This window comes from Amblyraja radiata, chromosome 9 (assembly GCF_010909765.2).
Source record: "Amblyraja radiata isolate CabotCenter1 chromosome 9, sAmbRad1.1.pri, whole genome shotgun sequence".
Taxonomy (NCBI): Eukaryota; Metazoa; Chordata; class Chondrichthyes; order Rajiformes; family Rajidae; genus Amblyraja; species Amblyraja radiata.
The window spans coordinates 31,228,850-31,250,105 of record NC_045964.1 but is presented as its reverse complement, the minus strand read 5'-3'; the positions used below and the strand labels follow the sequence as shown (position 1 = coordinate 31,250,105).

At 41.9% G+C, this 21,256-nt stretch overlaps 1 protein-coding gene across 2 annotated transcripts in view; it reads left to right on the top strand.

Moving 5' to 3' along the window:
- prkd1 (protein kinase D1) overlaps nt 1-21,256 on the top strand; it is a 187,519-nt gene that overhangs the window by 130,835 nt on the left and 35,428 nt on the right. For both annotated transcript variants that reach the window (XM_033026982.1, XM_033026981.1), the window contains exons 6-8: nt 1,593-1,673; nt 3,634-3,817; nt 18,699-18,822. In XM_033026982.1, coding sequence (XP_032882873.1) covers nt 1,593-1,673; nt 3,634-3,817; nt 18,699-18,822 — 389 coding nt within the window. The remainder of the gene's footprint in view (nt 1-1,592; nt 1,674-3,633; nt 3,818-18,698; nt 18,823-21,256) is intronic.

Genomic DNA, 21,256 nt, shown 5'->3' with positions numbered 1-21,256 from the left:
GGCTTCGAGGGATATGGGTCAAACGCCTGCTGATGGGACAAGTGTAGATGGGCCGTGTTGGGTGGAAATGGTTGTTTTCAGGCTGTATGACTCTATGACCGTTTGCGGGTTGGTAGGTGAATTGGCCTCTGCAAATTGCCCCTAGTATGTCAGGGATGGAATAGAAAGGGGGATAACGTAGAGATGATGTGATCAATGGTCGGCATGCATTTGGTGGGCCAAAGTGCCTGTTTCCGTGCTGTATCTCTAAAAAAAAATCTCTACTATTCCATTTCTTAGACGGTATATTTTAAGAACCTAATGCAAGCTTGTTCTCACGACATTGAGAAGACTCTGACTCCTTAAACCAGATTTCACACTGCATTGACGTCAGCTTCTGCATTGTGCCAAACTCGACGGTGCGAGATGATTTCCTCAAATGGGTCTCGTCTCTGGTATTTAATGCAATGCAGTCGGATCAGATCTGGTGACTCCTTTGAAACACCTTTTTGCTGAATGGAAAGGGGAAGTATAACTGCAGCCACTTTCTGCGCTCATAGTTGCAGAGAACAAAAATTCAAACATATTCATAAATGCCAAGCATCGCTGTGACAAGAATTTCCATAGTGGAAAAAAAATGAGGCAAATGGAATAATAAAGGAATCATGTGGTTTTGGTACTGAGCAACTTAGCAAAGAAATTCAGATGAAACAAGTTTCTGGGAGGCAGTATTATGAACAAATTTCTTGTTAAAATTATCTCTGTTGCAAATCTCCAATTATAATCTTCTTCTTGCGAATGAAACATAAACCAAAGGAATAGTTAGATCTCAAGCCGGGTGTTGAGCAGCCAGGTTGTTGTCTCTGCGTCAATGTCTGCCAGGTACTGAGCTCCATTTGGTGGGTGGTAGAGCGGGCATCCAGAGATGACATGGTTGGCTGTCTGTTGTTCTGCTCCACATTCACAGGCTGGGCTGTGAATTATAATGACACATTATCAACTGCCATATTTCCATGAGAATTAACAGAAATACTTTAGAGACTTTAGACTTTAGAGATACAGTGTGAAAATAGGCCCTTCAGCCAACCAAGTCCACACTGACCTGCAATCACCTGTACACTAGCACTATCCTACATACTAGGGACAATTTATAATTTTTACCAAAGCCAATTAACTGACAAACCTGCACGTCTTTGGAGTGTGGCAGGAAACTGGAGCACCCGGAGCAAACTCACATGGTCACTGGGAGAACGTACAAACTCCGTACAGACAGCGCCCATAGTCAGGATCGAACCAGGGTCTCTGGCGCTGTAAGGCAGCAACTCTAATGCTGACCCGAGTATTGGTCTGAACAAAATTAGTGCAGTGATTTAGTCGCAGCTAATTGGCCTGTCAAACATGTATTAAAAGGTTGGAAATGGAAATATTTGCTGATGACCACTTCAATTTTCACAATATATGACACAAAAGTTATCAAAAGACATCAAATTAATTTTTGATGTTGATTTGCATATCCATATTTTTGCAGAATTGCTTTAATCAGAACTGTTAATACAAAAATGTTATATTCTCTTCCAATGCTTGAGGCAAAAAATGTTTTTCTTCCGTATTAGATTGCAAGTTCAACTGTCACAAGCGATGCGCCACTAAGGTGGCAAATAATTGCCTGGGTGAAGTTAACACCGGTAATGGCGGTAAGTTGAATAGTCCTATTCCATATGTTGAACCATTAGTCTTGTATGGGACATTTAAAAACTTGGGAGGTTGTTGGCGTTCAAAAACATTTTTTGCCACAATAACGCACAAATGTTTCATGTTGATATTAAGGATAGGAGAGGTTTAGAGGGATATGGCCCTCTCAACAGCAACGAATGGAAAGAGAAATTGGAAGAAATTCTTGATCTTTTCTGGCACTTCATACAATGAATCTGAACCACCTTTAGGTTGGGAGGCTGGGAAATAATTGGAGTCATTTTAGAATCCTGCATCTATCCATCATGAATATAGATCCATATCCATACCCAGATCCATAGTTTGCACTAAAAAGCAATGTTGGAGGAACTCCAGTCTTTATACAGGTGCGTGGATTGGAAAGGGTTAAAGAGATATAGGCAGGTGGGTTTAGTGTGGATGGGGCATCTTGGTCAGCAGGGGCAAGTTGGGCCGAAGGGCCTGTTTCCATGCTATATGTCTGAAGAAGTGTCTCGACCCGAATCGTCACCCATTCCTTTTCTCCAGAGATGCTGCCTGTCCTGCTGAGTTACTCCAGCATTTTGTGTCTACCTATATGACTCTGTCTATATCATGTAAATATAATGTGTGATCTTGTGTGAAATCTACACACAAAAGCACTGAAACTGTAAAACAAAAAAAAACATATAAATGTTCAAACGTGGAATCAAGTTTTGAAGTAGGTGTCAGTTTTCACAAAAGGACCCAAAGTGCTGGAGTAACTCAGCATCTCTGAAGAACGTGGATAGGTGATGGGAAGACTGAATAAGGGTCCCAACCCGAAACGTCAGCTATCCATGTTCTCCGGAGATGCTGCTTTACCCACTGAGTTACTCCAGCACATAAGTTTAGTGTCGTTTATTGTCAGGGGCACCAAGGTACAGTGAAAAATGTTTGTTCCAGTCAGTGGAAATACTATACACGATTTGAATTAAGCCGTCCGCAGTATACGGATTTATGATAAAGAGGACTTTGTATCCTTTTCCATATAAATGTTCCGTCAGCATCTGAGAAATAGTACGGTCGTTGTCTGTAGATTGCCAGACATTTTTAGTTTAGTTTTGTTTAGGTTAGTTTCGAGGTACAGCGCGGAAACAGACCATTCGGCCCACCGTCCGCGCCAACCCGTGATCCCTGCACACTAACACTATACCACACATGCTAGGGATAATTTACAATTTTACCAAGCCGATTAACCTACAAACCTGTACGTCATAGCAAAAGGATTTGAGTATAAGAGCAGGGAGGTTCTACTGCAGTTGTACAGGGTCTTGGTGAGACCACACCTGGAGTATTGCGTACAGTTTTGGTCTCCTAATCTGAGGAAAGACATTCTTGCCATAGAGGGAGTACAGAGAAGGTTCACCAGACTGATTCCTGGGATGGCAGGACTTTCATATGAAGAAAGACTGGATAGACTCGGCTTGTACACGCTAGAATTTAGAAGATTGAGGGGGGATCTTATAGAAACGTACAAAATTCTTAAGGAGTTGGACAGGCTAGATGCAGGAAGATTATTCCCGATGTTGGGGAATTCCAGAACAAGGGGTCACAGTTTAAGGATAAGAGGGAAGTATTTTAGGACCAAGATGAGAAAATCATTTTTTACACAGAGTGGTGAATCTCTGGAATTCTCTGCCACAGAAGGTAGTTGAGGCCAGTGCATTGGCTAGATTTAAGAGGGAGTTAGATGTGGCCCTTGTGTCTAAACGGATCAGGGGGTATGGCGAGAAGGCATGTATGGGATATTGATTTGGATGATCAGCCATGATCATATTGAATGGCGGTGCAGGCTCAAAGGGCCGAATGGCCTACTCCTGCATCTATTTTCTAGGTTTCTATGTCATCTCTTTAGTTAGATGCTGGGTTCCGCCATCCTTGATGGAATGTGAGATTGAGTTGCATGTTTTGTTTATCTAATAGATCAGCTTAGTCCTGGCGCGGAGACCGATGTGGTAATGGAAGAAGGAAGCGATGACAACGACAGTGAAAGAAACAGTGCGATTATGGACGATATGGACGAGTGCAATTCTGAAATACCGGTGAGCCACGGTGACGCCAGTGATATGCAAGACCATGAACACGATGACACAAACCGCGCCATCAGGTGAGCCTGCACCCATGAAAAATGTTATAAAGGGATTCCTGGTAACTAGATCTTGTTTCTATGGAAACTATATTTACATTCAACTATACTTTGAGTTTAAAGTTTCTGAATAAGTCATGGGATTCGGTAACTTGGGAAATGAAAGCAAAATAAAATCTCTTAACTTGACCTATGACTATAAGTTCATAAGATTGTAAGTCTTAGAAGCAGAATTAGGACATTCAGTCCATCGAGTCTATTCCACCATTCAATCATGGCTGAATTATTTTTCCCTCTCAAGCCCATTCTCCCGCCTTCCCCCATAACATTTGACATCTTTACTAATCCTGTCAATCTCTGCTTTAAAATACCAAATGACTTGGCCTCCACGGTCGCCGTCTGTGGCAATAAATTCCACAGATTCGCCACCTTCTGGCTCAATAAATTCCTCTTCATCGCCTTTCTAAAGGTACGATGCCCTTTTATTCTGAGGTCACGTCCTTTTATTCTCTTTCGACACATTAAATGAATTAAAATCATACAAAATGTGTTCAATAAAATTCAACAATATCTCAATTGCTTCTATTTTTTCATGTAACATTGAAGGTATGTTTTAATATTTTGAAAACTCCCGACTGAACAAGTTTTCAACATTATGCACTGAGTTTTAAAACCATGCAACCATGCATCAAGCTGTTTCTGGAGAGCGGTCCTGACCTCTCATCTACCTCATTGGAGACCTTTGAACAACTTTCTTTAATCAGACTTCATTGATCTTCAATGTTAAATATCACACTAAATCTTGAACCCTTTTTTCCTTTATCTGTGCACTGTGGAAGGCTTGATTGTATTCTTGTATATATATATTTTTTGACTGGGTAGTATGCAAACAATCTTTGTACGGGCGGCACAGTGGCGCAGCAGCAGAGTTGCTGCCATACAATATCAGAGACCCGGGTTCAATCCTGACTACGGAGTTTGTATGTTCTCCCTGTGACTGCGTGGGTTTTCTCGAGGTGCTCCAGCTTCCTCCAAAGATGTGCAGGTTTGTAGGTTAATTGGCTTCTGTAAATTGTCCCTCATGTATGTGATAGAATTAGTATACGGGGTTATCATTGGTCGGCACAGACTTGGTGGGCTGAAGACCTGTTTCCACACTGTAGCTTTAAACTAAGTTAAAAGCTTTTCACTATACCTCAGTACACGTGACAGTAATAAACTAAACTAAACATTAAAAAAATAATCACCATGGCGCCTCAATACTCTTGATTAATTTAACTTGTGATCTGATTTCAGATATACTAATGAATGTCCAAGAAGTATTTAACATAATTAAATTGGATTTCCACAGAACCAGCCACTCCAGAAAGATGTATACAAACAAACAGGCACTTGGCAGATTTCTAAAATAAAAACTTTTGGCTTTTGGATAGGCACATGGATATACAGGGAGTAAAGGGATTCCTGGTAAATAGATGCATTTCGCTTTACTGTACATTGTTAAATGGTTCATGTTCATAAAGTAATGCCTGCCGTCTAATGGAATGTTTACAGTTGCCAGCATTGTTCTATAAAGCATTGGTTCAGACAATGCTCTTGGCTCATGAGAAACACTGATAGACGGAAAGGGAAGATTTTGTCAGGACGCCCAGATCCGAATCTCTTCTCAGCAATGACTGGTTGCATTTATTAGCGTTTTGAACTGCTCCAGGCTGTATCAGAAAAGTGAGTGCTCATGAAAATGATCAAAATAATTAGTTTTTGAGAAGCCATTTGAAAACAGGGATAATGTTAACATGGTAGAAGCATCTCAAGAGAGATGTCGAGATTAGGATAAAGGTAATAAGTGATAGGAGTAGAATTAGGCCACTCGGCCCATCAAGTCTATTCCGATTTTCAATCTGGCCAGAAGATCTATCTTTCTCTCCTAACTCCATTCTCCTGCCTTCCCCCCATAACCTCTGACACCTGTACTAATCAAGAATATTTCTATCTCTGCCTTAAGAATATCGACTGACTTGGCCTCCACAGCCTTCTGTGGCAAAGAATTCCACAGATTCACCACCCTCTGACTAACGACTTTAACAACTTTAGACTTTACAGATGCAGCATGGTAACAGGTCCTTTGGCCCACCATGAGTATGAAGTTCTCGTAAACCCACATGGTCACAGGAAGAACGTACAAAGTCGGCACTTGTAGTCAGGATCGAACCCGGGTCTCTGGCGCTGTAAGGCAGCAACTCTACCGCTGCGCCACTGTGCTGCCCAAACAAGTATCTGAAACTTTTGTGGTGAGAAGCGACGTGGTAAAAAAGTGGCCATGTAGTTGAATTCAGTTGGAAGAGCAGAAAAAATAAACTAAAACTGTCAATGTTATGCAGAAATAAACATACATCCTCAAATGTTTTTTATTTGCAGTATCACATTATAGGAGTAGAGGTTTAGGAGATTAAGAAATTAGTGAATCACTTATTTTCCAATCAACACAGGGAGATGTGAAGGACAAAACGCGAATCCAGATTTTTGAAAATCAAATCAATAAAATGCAGATGCTGAAAATCTGAAATAAAACATTTAAATACTGGAAAAACCTCTGTAAGCTTCTGTAGGAAAAGAACCAGAACTAATAATACAGGTCCAAGATCCAGTGGCACAGGTGTAGCGGTAGATTTGCTACTTGGCAGCACCAAAGACCAAGGTACGATCCTGACTACGGGTGCTGTCTGTATGGAGTTTGTACATTTTCCCCGTGACCTGCGTGGGTTTTATCTGGGTGCTCCGTTTTCCTCCCACACTCCAAAGACCCACACTCCAAAGACAGGTTTGTAGGTTAATTGAATCTTGGTGAAATTGTCAATTGTCCCTAGTGTATGTAGGACAGTGTTAGTGTGCGGGGATCACTGGTCGGTGCCTTCCTGGTGTGCCGAAGGGCCTGTTTCTGCACTGTATCTCTAAACTAAACTAAACTAAACTAAACTAAACCCTTTTGACAGAACTCCAAGACTTAGTGTCTTTCCTTCACATTTAACGCCCAAATTGCTTTACAAGTGTGAGAGAATTATGCATGTGTAAAATCAGTTGTGTATAATCTTGCTGTTGAGATCACTATGCATACGTTAAACATACGTGGGCAATCCAGCCCATACATCCATTGTTATTTTGCATGCACAGTGTGCTGTTATCGTAGCATTACTTCACTTATTGCATTAAAACATTGTGCTACACATACAGTGCTACATATACAGTGACCTCCATAATGTTTGGGACAAAGACCCATCATTTATTTATTTGCCTCTGTACTCCACAATTTTGAGATTTGTAATAGAAAAAAATCACATGTGGTTAAAGAGCACATTGTCAGATTTTATTAGAGGGCATTTTTTATACATTTTGGTCCCCCCATTTCAGGGCACCATTATGTTTGGGACACATGGCTTCACAGGTGTTTGTAATTGCTCAGGTGATCTTAAATGCTTTCTTAATGCAGGTATAAGAGAGCTCTCAGCACCTGGTCTTTCCTCCAGTCTTTCAATCACCTTTGGCAACTTTTATTGCTGTTTATCAACATGAGGACCAAAGTTTTGCCAATGAAAGTCAAATAATCCATTATGAGACTGAGAAACAAGAATAAAACTGTTAGAGATATCAGCAAAACCTTCGGCTTATCAAAATCAACTGTTTGGAACATCATTAAGAAGAAAGAGAGCACTGGTGAGCTTACTAATCACAAAGGGACTGGCAAGCCAAGGAAGACCTCCACAGCTGATGACAGAAGAATTCTCTATAATAAAGAAAAATCCCCAAATACCTGTCTGACAGATCAGAAACATTCTTCAGGAGTCAGGTGTGGATTTGTCAATGACCATTGTTCGACCAACCTGCATGCTCAGAAAAGTTCAAAATGTCAGTTGGAAGGGACCATGTTACCAACGCCCAGCTCTATGGGGAGATTCCACCTCTGACCGAGAAGATCATGTCGAGAAGGATGAGGCTCACTGGTCACTGCCACCACCACCCAGAAATGCCAGCAAACAAGGTTGTGCTGTGGGACCCGGGACAGCCAATCAAGACGATGCTGAAGACGGTGATGGAAGACGCATGAGTAGAGACAAACGAGGAGCTTGCCAGCTGCATGGAGGACAGAGATGTGTGGTGCGTCCGTCACCGTGCCCGTCGGAAACCAGCACCATTGTGTCGCTAATGTTTTCAATGATTTAATAATAATAATAGTAATAATAATAATAATAATAAACTATCCTCAGAATACTTCATGAACAGAAATACAGAGGCTACACTGCAAGATGCAAACAACTGGTTAGCCGCCAAAATAGGATGGCCAGGTTACAGTTTGTCAAGAAGTACTTAAAAGAGTAATCACAGTTCTGGAAAAGGGTCTTGTGGACAGATGAGATGAAGATTAACTTGTATCAGAGTGATGGCAAGAGCAAAGTATGGAGGAGAGAAGGAACTACCCAAGATCCAAAGCATACCACCTCATCTGTGAAACATGGTGGTGGGGGTGTTATGGCCTGGGCATGTATGGCTGCAGAAGGTCACTTATCTTTATTGATGACACAACTGCTGATGGAAGTAGCACAATGAATTCTGAAGTGTATAGACACATCCTATCTGCTGAAGTTCAAACAAATGCCTCAAAACTCATTGGCTGTCGTTTCATTCTACAAAAAGACGATGATCCCAAACAGACTGCTAAAGCAACAAAGGGGTTTTTCAAAGCTAAAAAATGGCCAATTAATGAGTGGCCAAGTCAATCTCCCGATCTGAACCCAATTGAGCATGCCTTTTATATGCTGAAGGGAAAACTGAAGGGGACTAGCCCCCGAAACAAGCATAAGCTAAAGATGGCTGCAATACAAGCCTGGCAGAGCATCACCAGAGAAGACACCCAGCAACTGGTGATGTCCATGAATCGCAGACTTCAAGCAGTCATTGCATGCAGAGGACATGCAACAAAAATACTAAACATGACTACTTTCATTTACATGACGTTGCTGTGTCCCAAACATTATGGTGCCCTGAAATGGGGGGACTATGTATAAACACTGCTGTAATTTCTAAATGGTGAAACCAAAATGTATAAAAATGCCTTTTAATAAAATCTGACAATGTTCACTTTAACCACGTGATTTTTTTTCTATTACATATCTCAAATTGTGGAGTACAGAGGCAAATAAAGAAATGATGGGTCTTTGTCCCAAACATTATGGAGGGCACTGTATAGCTATTTCAGAAAAAAAATCAGATGAACAACCTTCTTCTTTAGCTAAATGCATTGGAGGCCAAGTGATATATTTTATCATGTTCACAGCTGAAGATTATACACCTTCAGCATATGCTGTGATTCGTGATATTTCTACATCTATTAAAGCAAACCAGTTTTGTGTAGTGGGAATAGGCATAGTTCTAAATATCAAATACATTAATCCTGTTTCAAGGCAACGATTAAGAAACATTTTGAAAGGTACATGGACAGGACAGGGATGTTAGAGGGACGCAGGCAGGTGGGACTAGCGTAGATGGGACATGTTGTCTGTTATGGGCAAGTTGGGCCGAAGGACTTGTTTCCACGCTGTATGACTCCATGACTAAGGCGAATCGAAGAAACTTACTTAGACTATAAAAAGATTTGATGCATCAATAATAGTCATGTTCATAATTAAAAGTATATTGATATCTTATGACATTTAGAAACTATTACATAATTACATTAATGGTGTTCAGAGAGAGTGGAGAAATTAGCGTATGAAATTTGAGGACAAATCGGTCAACATTTACGATACGACACAATGGAACTTTATTTATCCCAGGAGGGAAATTGATCTGCCAACAGTCATAAAACACAAAATACATGAAACATGATATTAAAGTGGCGAGTGGGGGATGTGCAAAGATTGGGGTGGGGGGGAGGGAAGTTAGTCACTACCCCACGACAGAAGGCGAGGAGTTTTGTAAATAAAGATACATTTGCCAAGTCACCTTTTTTGGAGTCTACGCTGAAAGCATGTTTTAATTGATTATACAGTAGTAGCAGTCAAATACAGGACAAGGGCGGTCCCGCATAGGACAAACCAATTTAGCCCAATATATGGGATGTCTCGTCTATACGGGACTTAGAATGCCAGTGATCAGGGATTGATCCTGACTCCGGGTACTGTCTGTACAGAGTTTGAACGTTCACCCTGTGATCGCGTGTGTGTTTTCTCCAGGTTTTCTGGTTTCCTCCCACACCCCAAAGACGTACAGGTTTGTAGGTTAATTGGCTTTGGTAAAATTGTAAATTGTCCCTAGTGTGTAGGATAATTCTAATGTATGGGATGATTGCTGGTCAGCATGGACTCTGTTTTGTATCTCTATACCAAACTAAACTAAGCTGCCTTTGATAACAAGCACAAGATTCACGGAGGCAAACTGTGGGCACTGTGGTACAGTACAGTGAAACTCCCAAAGTAATTAGCAGGCCATGTCCAGGTTCAGCTTATAAATACATCCTTCCAACCTTCTACGCTAGGAAAGAACAGATTGCATAGGAAGGAGCAGTTTTACACTTGTGTCTGACGAGAGTAGCGTCAAGCTGTGCCCTATTTATCAGTCTGGAAAACAGAAGTGCTCTGCACAGTAAAAATGGATAAAGAACATCTTCTAAAGCCGTGATTTTGACTGATGTAGCCACTTTGAACTATTGTTGTTTGCTGGTGGTATTTATGTGTTAGTTGCTAATTGTATGGGGGATCTTTAGGAACAAGGCTTACCTTGAGACTATTTCTTACATTAAAAATCATATATATTTTTACAGTTCTAAACCAATGTGGAAAATCTTTTAGACTTTAGTCTTTAGAGGAGAACATACAAACACGGGGAGAACGTACAAACTCCGTACAGACAGCATGCAAGGTCAGGATCAAACTCAGGTATGTGGAGCTGTTAGGCAGCAAGTCTACCGCTGCACCACCATGCCGCCCCAGTTGGATTCACTTGCACACGGTAAACATGAAGCACCGATACATGAAGAAACAAGGAACTGCAGACGCTGGTTTACAAAGGAAGATACGAAGTGCTGGAGTAACTCAGCATGTCAGGCAGCATCTCTGGGGAACATGGATTAGTTTAGTTTAGTTTAGAGATTCAGCGCAGAAACAGGTACTTTGGGTCACCGAGTCTGCACCGACCAGCGATCCCCGCACATTAACATTATCCTACACACCACTAGGGACAATTTACACATACACCAATCCAATTAACCTACATACCTGCACGTCTTTAGACAGTGGGAGGAAACCGAAAATCTTGGAGAAAACCCACACGGTCACGTTGAGAACGTACAAACTCCGTACAGACAGCACCCGTTGTCGGGATCGAACCCGGGTCTCCGGCGCTGCAAGCGCTGTAAGGCAGCAACTCTACCGCTGCGCCACGGTTTACAGCGTTTTAGGTTGGGCCCCATCTTCAGATTGATTATGGGGGAAGGTGGGTAGAAAGCAGAAAGCACGAGAAGCAGGATAAAGTGTTGCAGGTAATAGTGGGCACAGGGTCGAGACTGTTACATAGTGTAGTGAAAGAACAAAAACTTCTACAAGCAGAAAAATACAGTACAATTAGACCGTGGTGCTTTTGCGTATTCCCAAAACACACAAATAAAATAGCAGGCCGTAGCGGGCCTGTTCCTATATCCTCCGCTAAAGCCTGTTCGCAGTGACCCAAATCACGTATCTACCTATATTTATAACATATTGTGTAAAAATATTATAGGAATCATACCTGAAACTCGTCAAGAACAAAATCTGCACATATTTTTAAAATATGAGAAAAACCTCCAATTTTCCGTGTGGTAATTGTCCAATCAAAGCACGTTTAACATTGAGTCGGACGCCAATTGACCAATCACGCGCTTTCTTTCATGCTAGCTAGGCAGCGAGCACAATGGAATCATGGCTGCCTCCTAATAACATCACAACAATAGTAAGGTTTCGAAGGAAGAAAGGTAATGCTTGCTGATAATTTTGTTTTACAACTCATTTACCTTTGAACAAGTTAGGGCTTTATTCTTTGGAGCGCAGAAGGTTAAGGGGGGACTTGATAGAGGTCTTTAAAATGATGAGAGGGATAGACAGAGTTGACGTGGATAAGCTTTTCCCACTAAGAGTAGGGAAGGTTCAAACAAGGGGACATGACTTGAGAATTAAGGGACAGAAGTTTAGGGGTAACATGAGGGGGAACTTCTTTACTCAGAGAGTGGTGCCTGTGTGGAATGAGCTTCCAGTGAAGGTGGTGGAGGCAGGTTCGTTTTTATCATTTAAAAATAAATTGGATAGTTATATGGACGGGAAAGGAATGGAGGGTTATGGTCTGAGCGCAGGTATATGGGACTAGAGGATAATACGTGTTCGGCACGGACTAGAAGGGTTGAGATGGTCTGTTTCCGTGCTGTAATTGTTATATGGTTATATGGTTAAAGTTATGATGTTGTGAACGGTGAAATAAAAATGCTAAATAAAAATGTAGAGCTGGGGTTAGGATTTGGGTTAGGGTCAGGGTTAGGCATTTTCCTCTCAGTGGAAGGGGGTTAGTGTTAGGGCAGGGGTTGGCAACCCACGGCCCAGATCCTGCCCGTAACGTGAAAACATCCAGCCCGCAGGCCTATTTTTTTTTTTCTGAGGACTTCCGTGATGGACCCGGCGCTTTGGGGGTTCTGAGGGCGGACCTGGGCCAAGCTGAGCAGCAGGGGGGAAGAGAGGGGGTCAGTCAGTCGGCCGGGCTGTCAGCCGGCCGTTGTTGCAGCGAGCGAGGGGACGGACTGACGGAGCCAGTGCTATGGGGGTGCTGAAGACGGCCCGGGCGGCGTGTAGGGCAGTGCTGCTCCCCACCATGTTGACATTCAGTGTAATCGTGGCATCGGGTGGGGTGCTGCTGATGATCCAGAAGGGCATGCAGGCCGAGGTGGACTCGCTGAGCGGCCACACGTACAGAGCCCGCAGCCGGACCCAAGACAGCACCAACTCCAGCCGTGGGCAGCTCTGGAAGGGGACAAGATAGGGTTAGTCATTTTCCTCTCAGTGGAAGATGCCTTAGCCTCCTCCCACTATGGCCGTGACCCCCACTCTGCACACTGGCAGTCAGTGGCGTTCAGTAAACTGAAGAATGCACAGGATCTGTCCTCACCCATTAATTAGGCATGTTCAGGAGCTGGTGAAGCCCGGAACCTCTGCGGCAGTCCCGTATTCAATGTTCCCATATACAGCTATATATTATTGAGCACAAGAGGGCACTGTTACTTTTTCTAATTAGCTTAATTAATTAGTGTGCAGCTTTTTGCATTGACGAGTTATGAATTCCTTCGCAATGATGTTTTATCCAAATCTGTGCCAAATTTCAAGTAGATACCAGACATGGGTCACAAAAGTTAAAATCTAGAGCCTGGGCCCACGGTCTAAATGTAAGATTATTTATTAACTGCAGTCTTATTCAACCTGCCTCAAGAGTTCCATCTCAATGCAACAAACCTTGTGGAAAATAAACAAAAAATGAATAGAGGTGCAAGGAACTGCAGATGCTGGTTTACAAGAAAAGACACAAAGTGCTGGAGTAACTCAGTGGGTCGGGCAGCATCTCTGGAGAACATGGATAAATTATAGAAAAATTAGGTTGCTTGGCCATTGGTACACAAAGTGCTAGAGTAACTCAGCGGGTCAGGCAGTATATCTGGAGTAAATGATTAGGTGACATTTCGAGTCGTGACCCTTCTTCAGACCATTGATAGATGGACTATCTGAGCAGCAGGTCTATCTAATACTGCATGTTCTTTCAATGTGATTGAGGGACAAGGCAATATCAGATGGATAATTGTGAAAAATTAATAGCATCACACCAAAAGGGACAAAGTGAGCTTATAGTGCAATGCAAACTCTTTGACAAAGGCAGTGATGTTTTTTAGTTGTTAGAGATACAGAGTGGAAACAGGTTATTTGGCCCACAGAGCCTGTGCCGACCAGCGCTCACCCGAGCACTAGTTCTATCCTACACACTAGGGACAATTTACAGAAGCCATTAACCTACAAACTCGTACGTCTTTGATATGTGGGAAGAAACCGGAGCACCCGAATAAAACCCACTCGATCACAGGGAGAACATGCAAACTCCTTACAGACAGCACCTGATAATTGCTCGTTTCTAAGCTTTCCCCCAATCTAGTTTCAGTAAAAACACTGAATCAAGCACTTGAATCAACTAAATTTTATTTTACCAAAAGAGCGTCACAGATCACACACTGTACCTATCCCACCGCGGGTTCGATCCCTGCATCTATCTGTTCAAGCCCTCTAGACCTCGCACAGACAGAGGCACTCCAGAAGGGTACGCAGTCCTGAGCGCTCTTTCAGAAGTTCGATCCTGAGCCTCGTGACCAAGGCCTTTTATATGCCCCGTGAACTCGAGGGCTGAACCACATGGGGGTTGTCTCTTAATCACCCAATTACAAATATCGATTAACCCTATACACAACAGGCATTTCCCTAACCCAATGATACAACAGTTCAATACATTGTATTCACAACGGACTTCGAGATGAAGTCAACATGGAAAAATTTACACTGATTAACAGAAATCTCAGACAAGGCTCAACATCCCATCCAATCAACACTTAGCAGAGTCAGATTCTGCAACATTATTTACAAACTATTTACAAGGTGTATGTCTGGTTTGCAGCCATCCAATCCATTCCATGCATTTGGTACCAGATTGACAGGGCTTGCAAGGCTTCCCGTTCTTTGCTTGCAAATTCTATCCAAGTTCCAGACTCCCTGGCACCTCTCGCAGCCTGTCCCATCTCTGCAGAGAGTAATTCCAATTTGACCAAATCTCTCAGCAAACCCTGAAACTTAACCCCATTTTGAAGGCCTGACTGGTCCAATTTCCAATTAACACACCCACAATCAGGATTGAACCTGGGTCTCTGGTGCTGTGAGGCAGCAACTCTACCGCTGTGACACTGTGCCGCCACTATCTATCTGTATTACTAAAAGTCTGTTCTTGACCGGTTTTGGCCATCTGTGCTGCGATTTCCGAGAGAACGCCGCCACCTACGGCCGTCATTTTTGGTCACCTTGCTCAGAGCCCCCCTCCGCCGCATGTGTGCCGAGGATTTTTCCCGTCGATTAAAAATGACAGAGATATTAATGTTTGTACAAAATTCCCCATTCTCTCTGCTGCCCCCACTGGCGGCAGGGGGGAGGGACTATAAAACCAGGAAGTGGTGTGCCACACAGTCTCTTCAAGATGGAGGAAGGCAGAGGGTCACGTTTCTCTGAGCTGTGAATAACACTGAACACATGTCTACTCAATTGTAAATGCCCTTAGTGGTTCTAAAATTCTTGCAGAATGTGTCCATTGGTTCGAAAGCTGGCAAAAAAATGTCCATTGGTTCTAAAGCTTGCAAAAAAATGTCTATTGGTTCTAAAGCTTGCAAAAAGTGTCTCTATTGGTTCTAAAGCTTGCAAAAAGTGTCTCTATTGGTTCTAAAGCTTGCAAAAAGTGGCTCTATGGTTCTAAAGCTTGCAAAAAGTGTCTATTGGTTCTAAAGCTTACAAAAAGTGTCTATTGGTTCTAAAGCTTGCAAAAAAATGTCTATATTGGTTCTAAGCTTGCAAAAAATGTCTCTATTGGTTCTAAGCTTGCAAAAATATGTCTATTGGTTCTAAAGCTGGCAAAAAAATGTCCATTGGTTCTAAAGCTTGCAAAAAAATGTCTATTGGTTCTAAAGCTTGCAAAAAGTGTCTCTATTGGTTCTAAAGCTTGCAAAAAAATGTCTCTATTGGTTCTAAAGCTGGCAAAAATATGTCTCTATTGGTTCTAAGCTGGCAAAAATATGTCTATTGGTTCTAAAGCTTGCAAAAATATGTTTATTGGTACTAAAGCTTGCAAAAATATGTTTATTGGTACTAAAGCTTGCAAAAATATGTCTATAGGTTCTAAAGCTGGCAAAAATATGTCTATTGGTTCTGAAGCTGGCAAAAATATGTCTATTGGTTCTAAAGCTTGCAAAAAATGTCTATTGGTTCTAAAACTTGCAAAAAAAATGTCTATTGGTTCTAAAGCTTGCAAAAAAATGTCTATTGGTTCTAAAGCTTGCAAAAAATGTCTATTGGTTCTAAACCTTGCAAAAAATGTCTATTGGTTCTAAACCTTGCAAAAAATGTCTATTGGTTCTAAAGCTTGCAAAAAGTGTCTCTATTGGTTCTAAAGCTTGCAAAAAAATGACTATTGGTTCTAAAGCTTGCAAAAAAATGACTATTGGTTCTAAAGCTTGCAAAAAATGTCTATTGGTTCTAAAGCTTGCAAAAAAATGACTGGTTCTAAAGCTGGCAAAAAAAATGACTATTGGTTCTAAAGCTTGCAAAAAATGTCTATTGGTTCTAAAGCTTGCAAAAGGTGTCTCTATTGGTTCTAAAGCTTGCAAAAAAATGTCTATTGGTTCTAAAATGCTTTCAAAAAAATGTCTATTGGTTCTAAAGCTTGCAAAAAATGTCTATTGGTTCTAAAGCTTGCAAAAAATGTCTATTGGTTCTAAAGCTTGCAAAAAAATGACTATTGGTTCTAAAGCTTGCAAATAAAATGTCTATTGGTTCTAAAATGGTTCATACTAGCGCTCCAGAAAGCCCCCCTTCCCTCACCCTCCTTTGGGAGCTTTGGCTTGAAGTTGAAAGGCACTACTTACTGCAAATGGTGGCATGAAGTTGAAAGACACCACTCACTGCAAATGGTGGATTGGTTGCTTTGGCTTGAAGTTGAAAGGCACTACTTACTGCAAATGGTGGCTTGGGAGCTTTGGCTTGAAGTTGAAAGGCACTATTACTGCAAATGGTGGCTTGGTTGCTTTGGCTTGAAGTTGAACGGCACTACTTACTGCAAATGGTGGCTTGGTTGCTTTGGCTTGAAGTTGAAAGGCACTACTTACTGCAAATGGTGCCTTGGGAGCTATGACGAAGTTGAAAGGCACTACTTCCTGCAAATGATGGCTTGGGTGTGGCTTGAAGTTGAAAGGCACTACTTACTGCAAATGGGGTGCGTGGGTGCATTGGCTTGAAGTTGAAAGGCACTACTTACTGCAAATGGAGGCATGTAGTTGAAAGGCACTACTTACTGCAAATGGGGTGCGTGGGTGCATTGGCTTGAAGTTGAAAGGCACTACTTACTGCAAATGGTGGCTTGGGTGTGGCTTGGGTGTGGCTTGAAGTTGAAATACACCACTTACTGCAAATGGTGGCATGAAGTTGAAAGGCACTACTTACTGCAAATGGTGGATTGGTTGCTTTGGCTTGAAGTTGAAAGGCACTACTTACTGCAAATGGTGGCATGAAGTTGAAAGGCACTACTTACTGCAAATGGTGGCTTGGGTGTGGCTTGAAGTTGAAAGGCACTACTTACTGCAAATGGGGGGCGTGGGTGCATTGGCTTGAAGTTGAAAGGCACTACTTACTGCAAATGGTGGCTTGGGAGCTTTGGTTTGAAGTTGAAAGGCACTATTACTGCAAATGGTGGCTTGGTTGCTTTGGCTTGAAGTTGAAAGGCACTACTTACTGCAAATGGTGGCATGGGTGTGGCTTGAAGTTGAAAGACACCACTTACTGCAAATGGTGGCATGAAGTTGAAATACACTACTTACTGCAAATGGTGGCTTGGGTGTGGCTTGAAGTTGAAAGACACCACTTACTGCAAATGGTGGCTTGGGAGCTTTGAAGTTGAAAGGCACTACTTACTGCAAATGATGGCTTGGGTGTGGCTTGGGTGTGGCTTGAAGTTGAAAGACACAATTTACTGCAAATGATGGCTTGGGTGTGGCTTGAAGTTGAAAGACACCACTTATTGCAAATGGTGGCTTGGATGCAATGGCTTGAAGTTAAAAGGCATTACTTACTGCAAATGGTGGCTTGGGTGCATTGGCTTGAAGTTGAAAGGCACCACTTACTGCAAATGGTGGCATGAAGTTGAAATGCACTACATACTGCAAATGGTGGCTTGGGTGCTTTGGCTTGAAGTTAAAAGGCACTACTGTAAATGCACTTACTTCCTGTTTACACTGTATATTGATTTTAGATAAAACGCTACCACTTACGGCTGTGATATTTGGCAATCTTACTCAGTCCCCCTCCGCTGAGCAGGTGCAGAGAATTCTTCCCATCAATGAAAAATAAAAGTGTTATTAGTTTTTTTTTAAATGTTGAGAATCTCTCTCCTGTCAATCACTCCATGAAAGCCACAACTTTTCCGGGGGGGGGGGGAGGGGTTATAAAATCCGGAAATGTGGGTGTGGCTCAGTCTCTGCAAGATGGAGGAGGGAGAGGTCACGACTCGCTGTCTTTAGTGGCTTTGCACCCTACTTCAAATGGTATGAAACTGCACTTGAATTTGGTGGCCTTGCACCCTGCTAGAAGTGGTAAGAAACTGCACTTGAATTTGGTGGCCTTATACCCTGCTTGAAATAGAATTTCAAGGATTAGCCGTGAGTCAACTACCAGCCCACCAGCCGTGAGTGAGTGAGTTGCCAGCACAACAGGCTTGATTGACTGAGACGCCAGCCCAAGAATCCATTTGGCGCACAATTTGCATACTAGCCCTCTGGAAACCAGTCCCTTCAGCCCACAACACCCATACTCGCGCTCCAGAAAGCCCCCCCCCCCCCCCCCCCCCCAACTGGCCACCAATATTAGAATTGGTGGAGAGGTGGAATATTGCGTTGGATGACCAGCCCTCCTGTGTGATGCTGGGACCCAACGGGTCCCACTTAGTCTAGTATAGTCCTATAGAGCTGCATCAAGGTTACTTCATCTTGCTCCCAGGCATATGTTTCAGAACTCCTAATGGATTTGTTTGTTCTTTTTTTCTTTGTAAGCCCTTCTACAAGTAACAACATTCCTTTAATGCGGGTGGTACAGTCGGTGAAGCACACAAAGAGGAGGAGCAGCACTGTACTGAAGGAGGGTTGGATGGTTCACTTTACCAGCAAGGACACTCTGGTAAGCACATTATTGATCTCCACCTGCCATGTATCTGGTACTTGGTCTTTGCACCTATGTCCAGGCCATGCACTACAACATGTTTATTTTCCAGGAAGGGTGAATCTAATTGCATTTTTAGTACTACTGCAAAGTAATCCCTGCTTACTGTTGAATATACTGTATAGTGTACATTTCTATATGTTTCAGTGCAGCACAGTGGCGCAGCGGTAGAATTGCTGTCTTTTTTTTTTCACTTAATTTTTTTAAATTGATTTTTAAGAGATATATACAAAGTGCAACACCATCACCATAAATAAAACAAAGTAAGAAAAACAGCAATCAAAATAAAAAAATAAGTAGATAGGGGGGAAAAAAAAGAAGTGAATAAAAAAAAAAATTGGAATAAGACCGTGTGGTTCACTTACCAAATTAAAAAAAGAAAAAACATTGCATTGATTAGTTATCTGGAGATTATTCAATATTCATACAAACATACTATCTAGTTCTATATAACGCAATCTTCCATATCTAGCTCAGCATTTATCTAATTGGTGTCATGGCTCAGATAATTGCTGTCTTACAGCGCCAGAGATCTGGGTTTGTTTCTGTATGAAGACTATGGGTGCTGTCTGTATGGAGTTTGTACGTTCTCCCTGTGACCGCATGGGTTTTCTCTGGGTGCTCCAGTTTCCTGCCACATTCCAAAGATGTGCAAGTTTGTAGGTGAATTGCCTTCTGTCAATTGTCCCTAGTGTGTAGGATAGAACTAGTGTATGGTGTGATCGCTGTCAGAGCGGACTCGGTGGGTCGAAGGGCCTGTTTCCGCGCTGTATCTCTAAACTAAAGAATCCAACAAGATAAGACTAGGCACATACTTCAACGTACAGGCACCTTGCGTGTTTACACGTTTGATTCATGTTTTTTTTAAACAAAGTGCTTCTTCCATTCAAAGGTTTCAAAGGCTTCAAAGGCCTTTTATTGTCACATGTACCTTTGACTGGTGTTGTCCCTTCAACTCTTGCTTCTATCTACCGTCATTTCTCCTCACTTTTGGAATTCTGAAGTAGGCTAAATGTCTCTCACGCTTATCCCGATTTCCATAATTATTTACAGCGCAAAAATTTACCATTTCGGCGGGCCCGCTATGCTGGAAACAGTGGCCGGTGCTTACCTGCAGTTCATCGCATGTACTCCAGTTGGTGTAGCGTAGCAACAGTACGGGTCATGGGTCGTGACCCGACTGCAGTGCAACCTCCCTATTATAGATTGAAGCATTCTGAAACAAATATGAAACAATCTTACTTGGATGACCTGAAATTAAAGCATATAATTAGTTAGTTACCTAATTGGAGCTATTACAAAATTCAATTACTAGATCTAAACATCTATCCATTTCTTAAGAAAAGGTTAACATTTTTAAATAGCCTAAGTGTCCAAATAACATTCACACAAGAATTCACAATATAACATGATTTTAAAATCTCATTGTCATGAATTTATAGGCCAAGTGGAATGTTTAATTCCTGTAAATTAATGGGCATTTTAATCATCTTGCATGTGGGTTTTTGTGGAACGCGATCGATTGGAACATTGCATTTGCGGTGAATTTGAACCCCATATCGGCAGGAAAAACACTGGGGCCAAAATCACATTTTCGCCAAGGAAATTTTGATTAAAGTCATCCTAAGAAGCAAGTTTATACGTAAAATAAACGACTTACATTTTGTTTTGTCCCCTACATGAGATCCGTCCCATTGTAGGCGTTGACGGTGTTTGAAGTAGCTTTTTATTTTACTCCAGCGATTAAATTGTCCCGCAATTTAAAAAAACAAACTTCCGAGAACGGAAGTCGGAACGATTTTTCTGCAGCTGCTTAACAGCCTGAAGAAATCCATCTCGGACAGGCAGGAGAAACGGCATTTTAATCCCGCCCCCTCCCCCTCAATGGCGCCAAAGCATTCTGAAACAAATATGAAACAATCTTACTTGGATGACCTGAAATTAAAGCATATAATTAGTTAGTTACGTAATTGCAGCTATTACAAAATTCAATTACTAGATCGAAACATCTATCCATTTCTTAAGAAAAGGTTAACATTTTTAAATAGCCTAAGTGTCCAAATAACATTCACACAAGAATTCAAAGTCGCGCACACGGCCAGTGGCAGAACTGCAGCGCCGCTGAAGGTAAGAATTGTAATATCTTACTCATTCTCCAACTTTGGACAATTGAGTTGCAGAGTATGAATCCTTCTTTGGTATAATTGCCATCTGTTGACTTGTAAGAAATGCTTGGACTAGTAGAGAGGTCCTGCACAGAGATGAAGATTTAATGCTAAGAGCTGTGTTCCCATAGAGCAATTGTGGAGTTAATAACAATTTACAGTTAATTGATATTTTGCTACTTGTGGAGCTAATAACAAATATTTGTGGTCATTGCTTTTTCTTTACA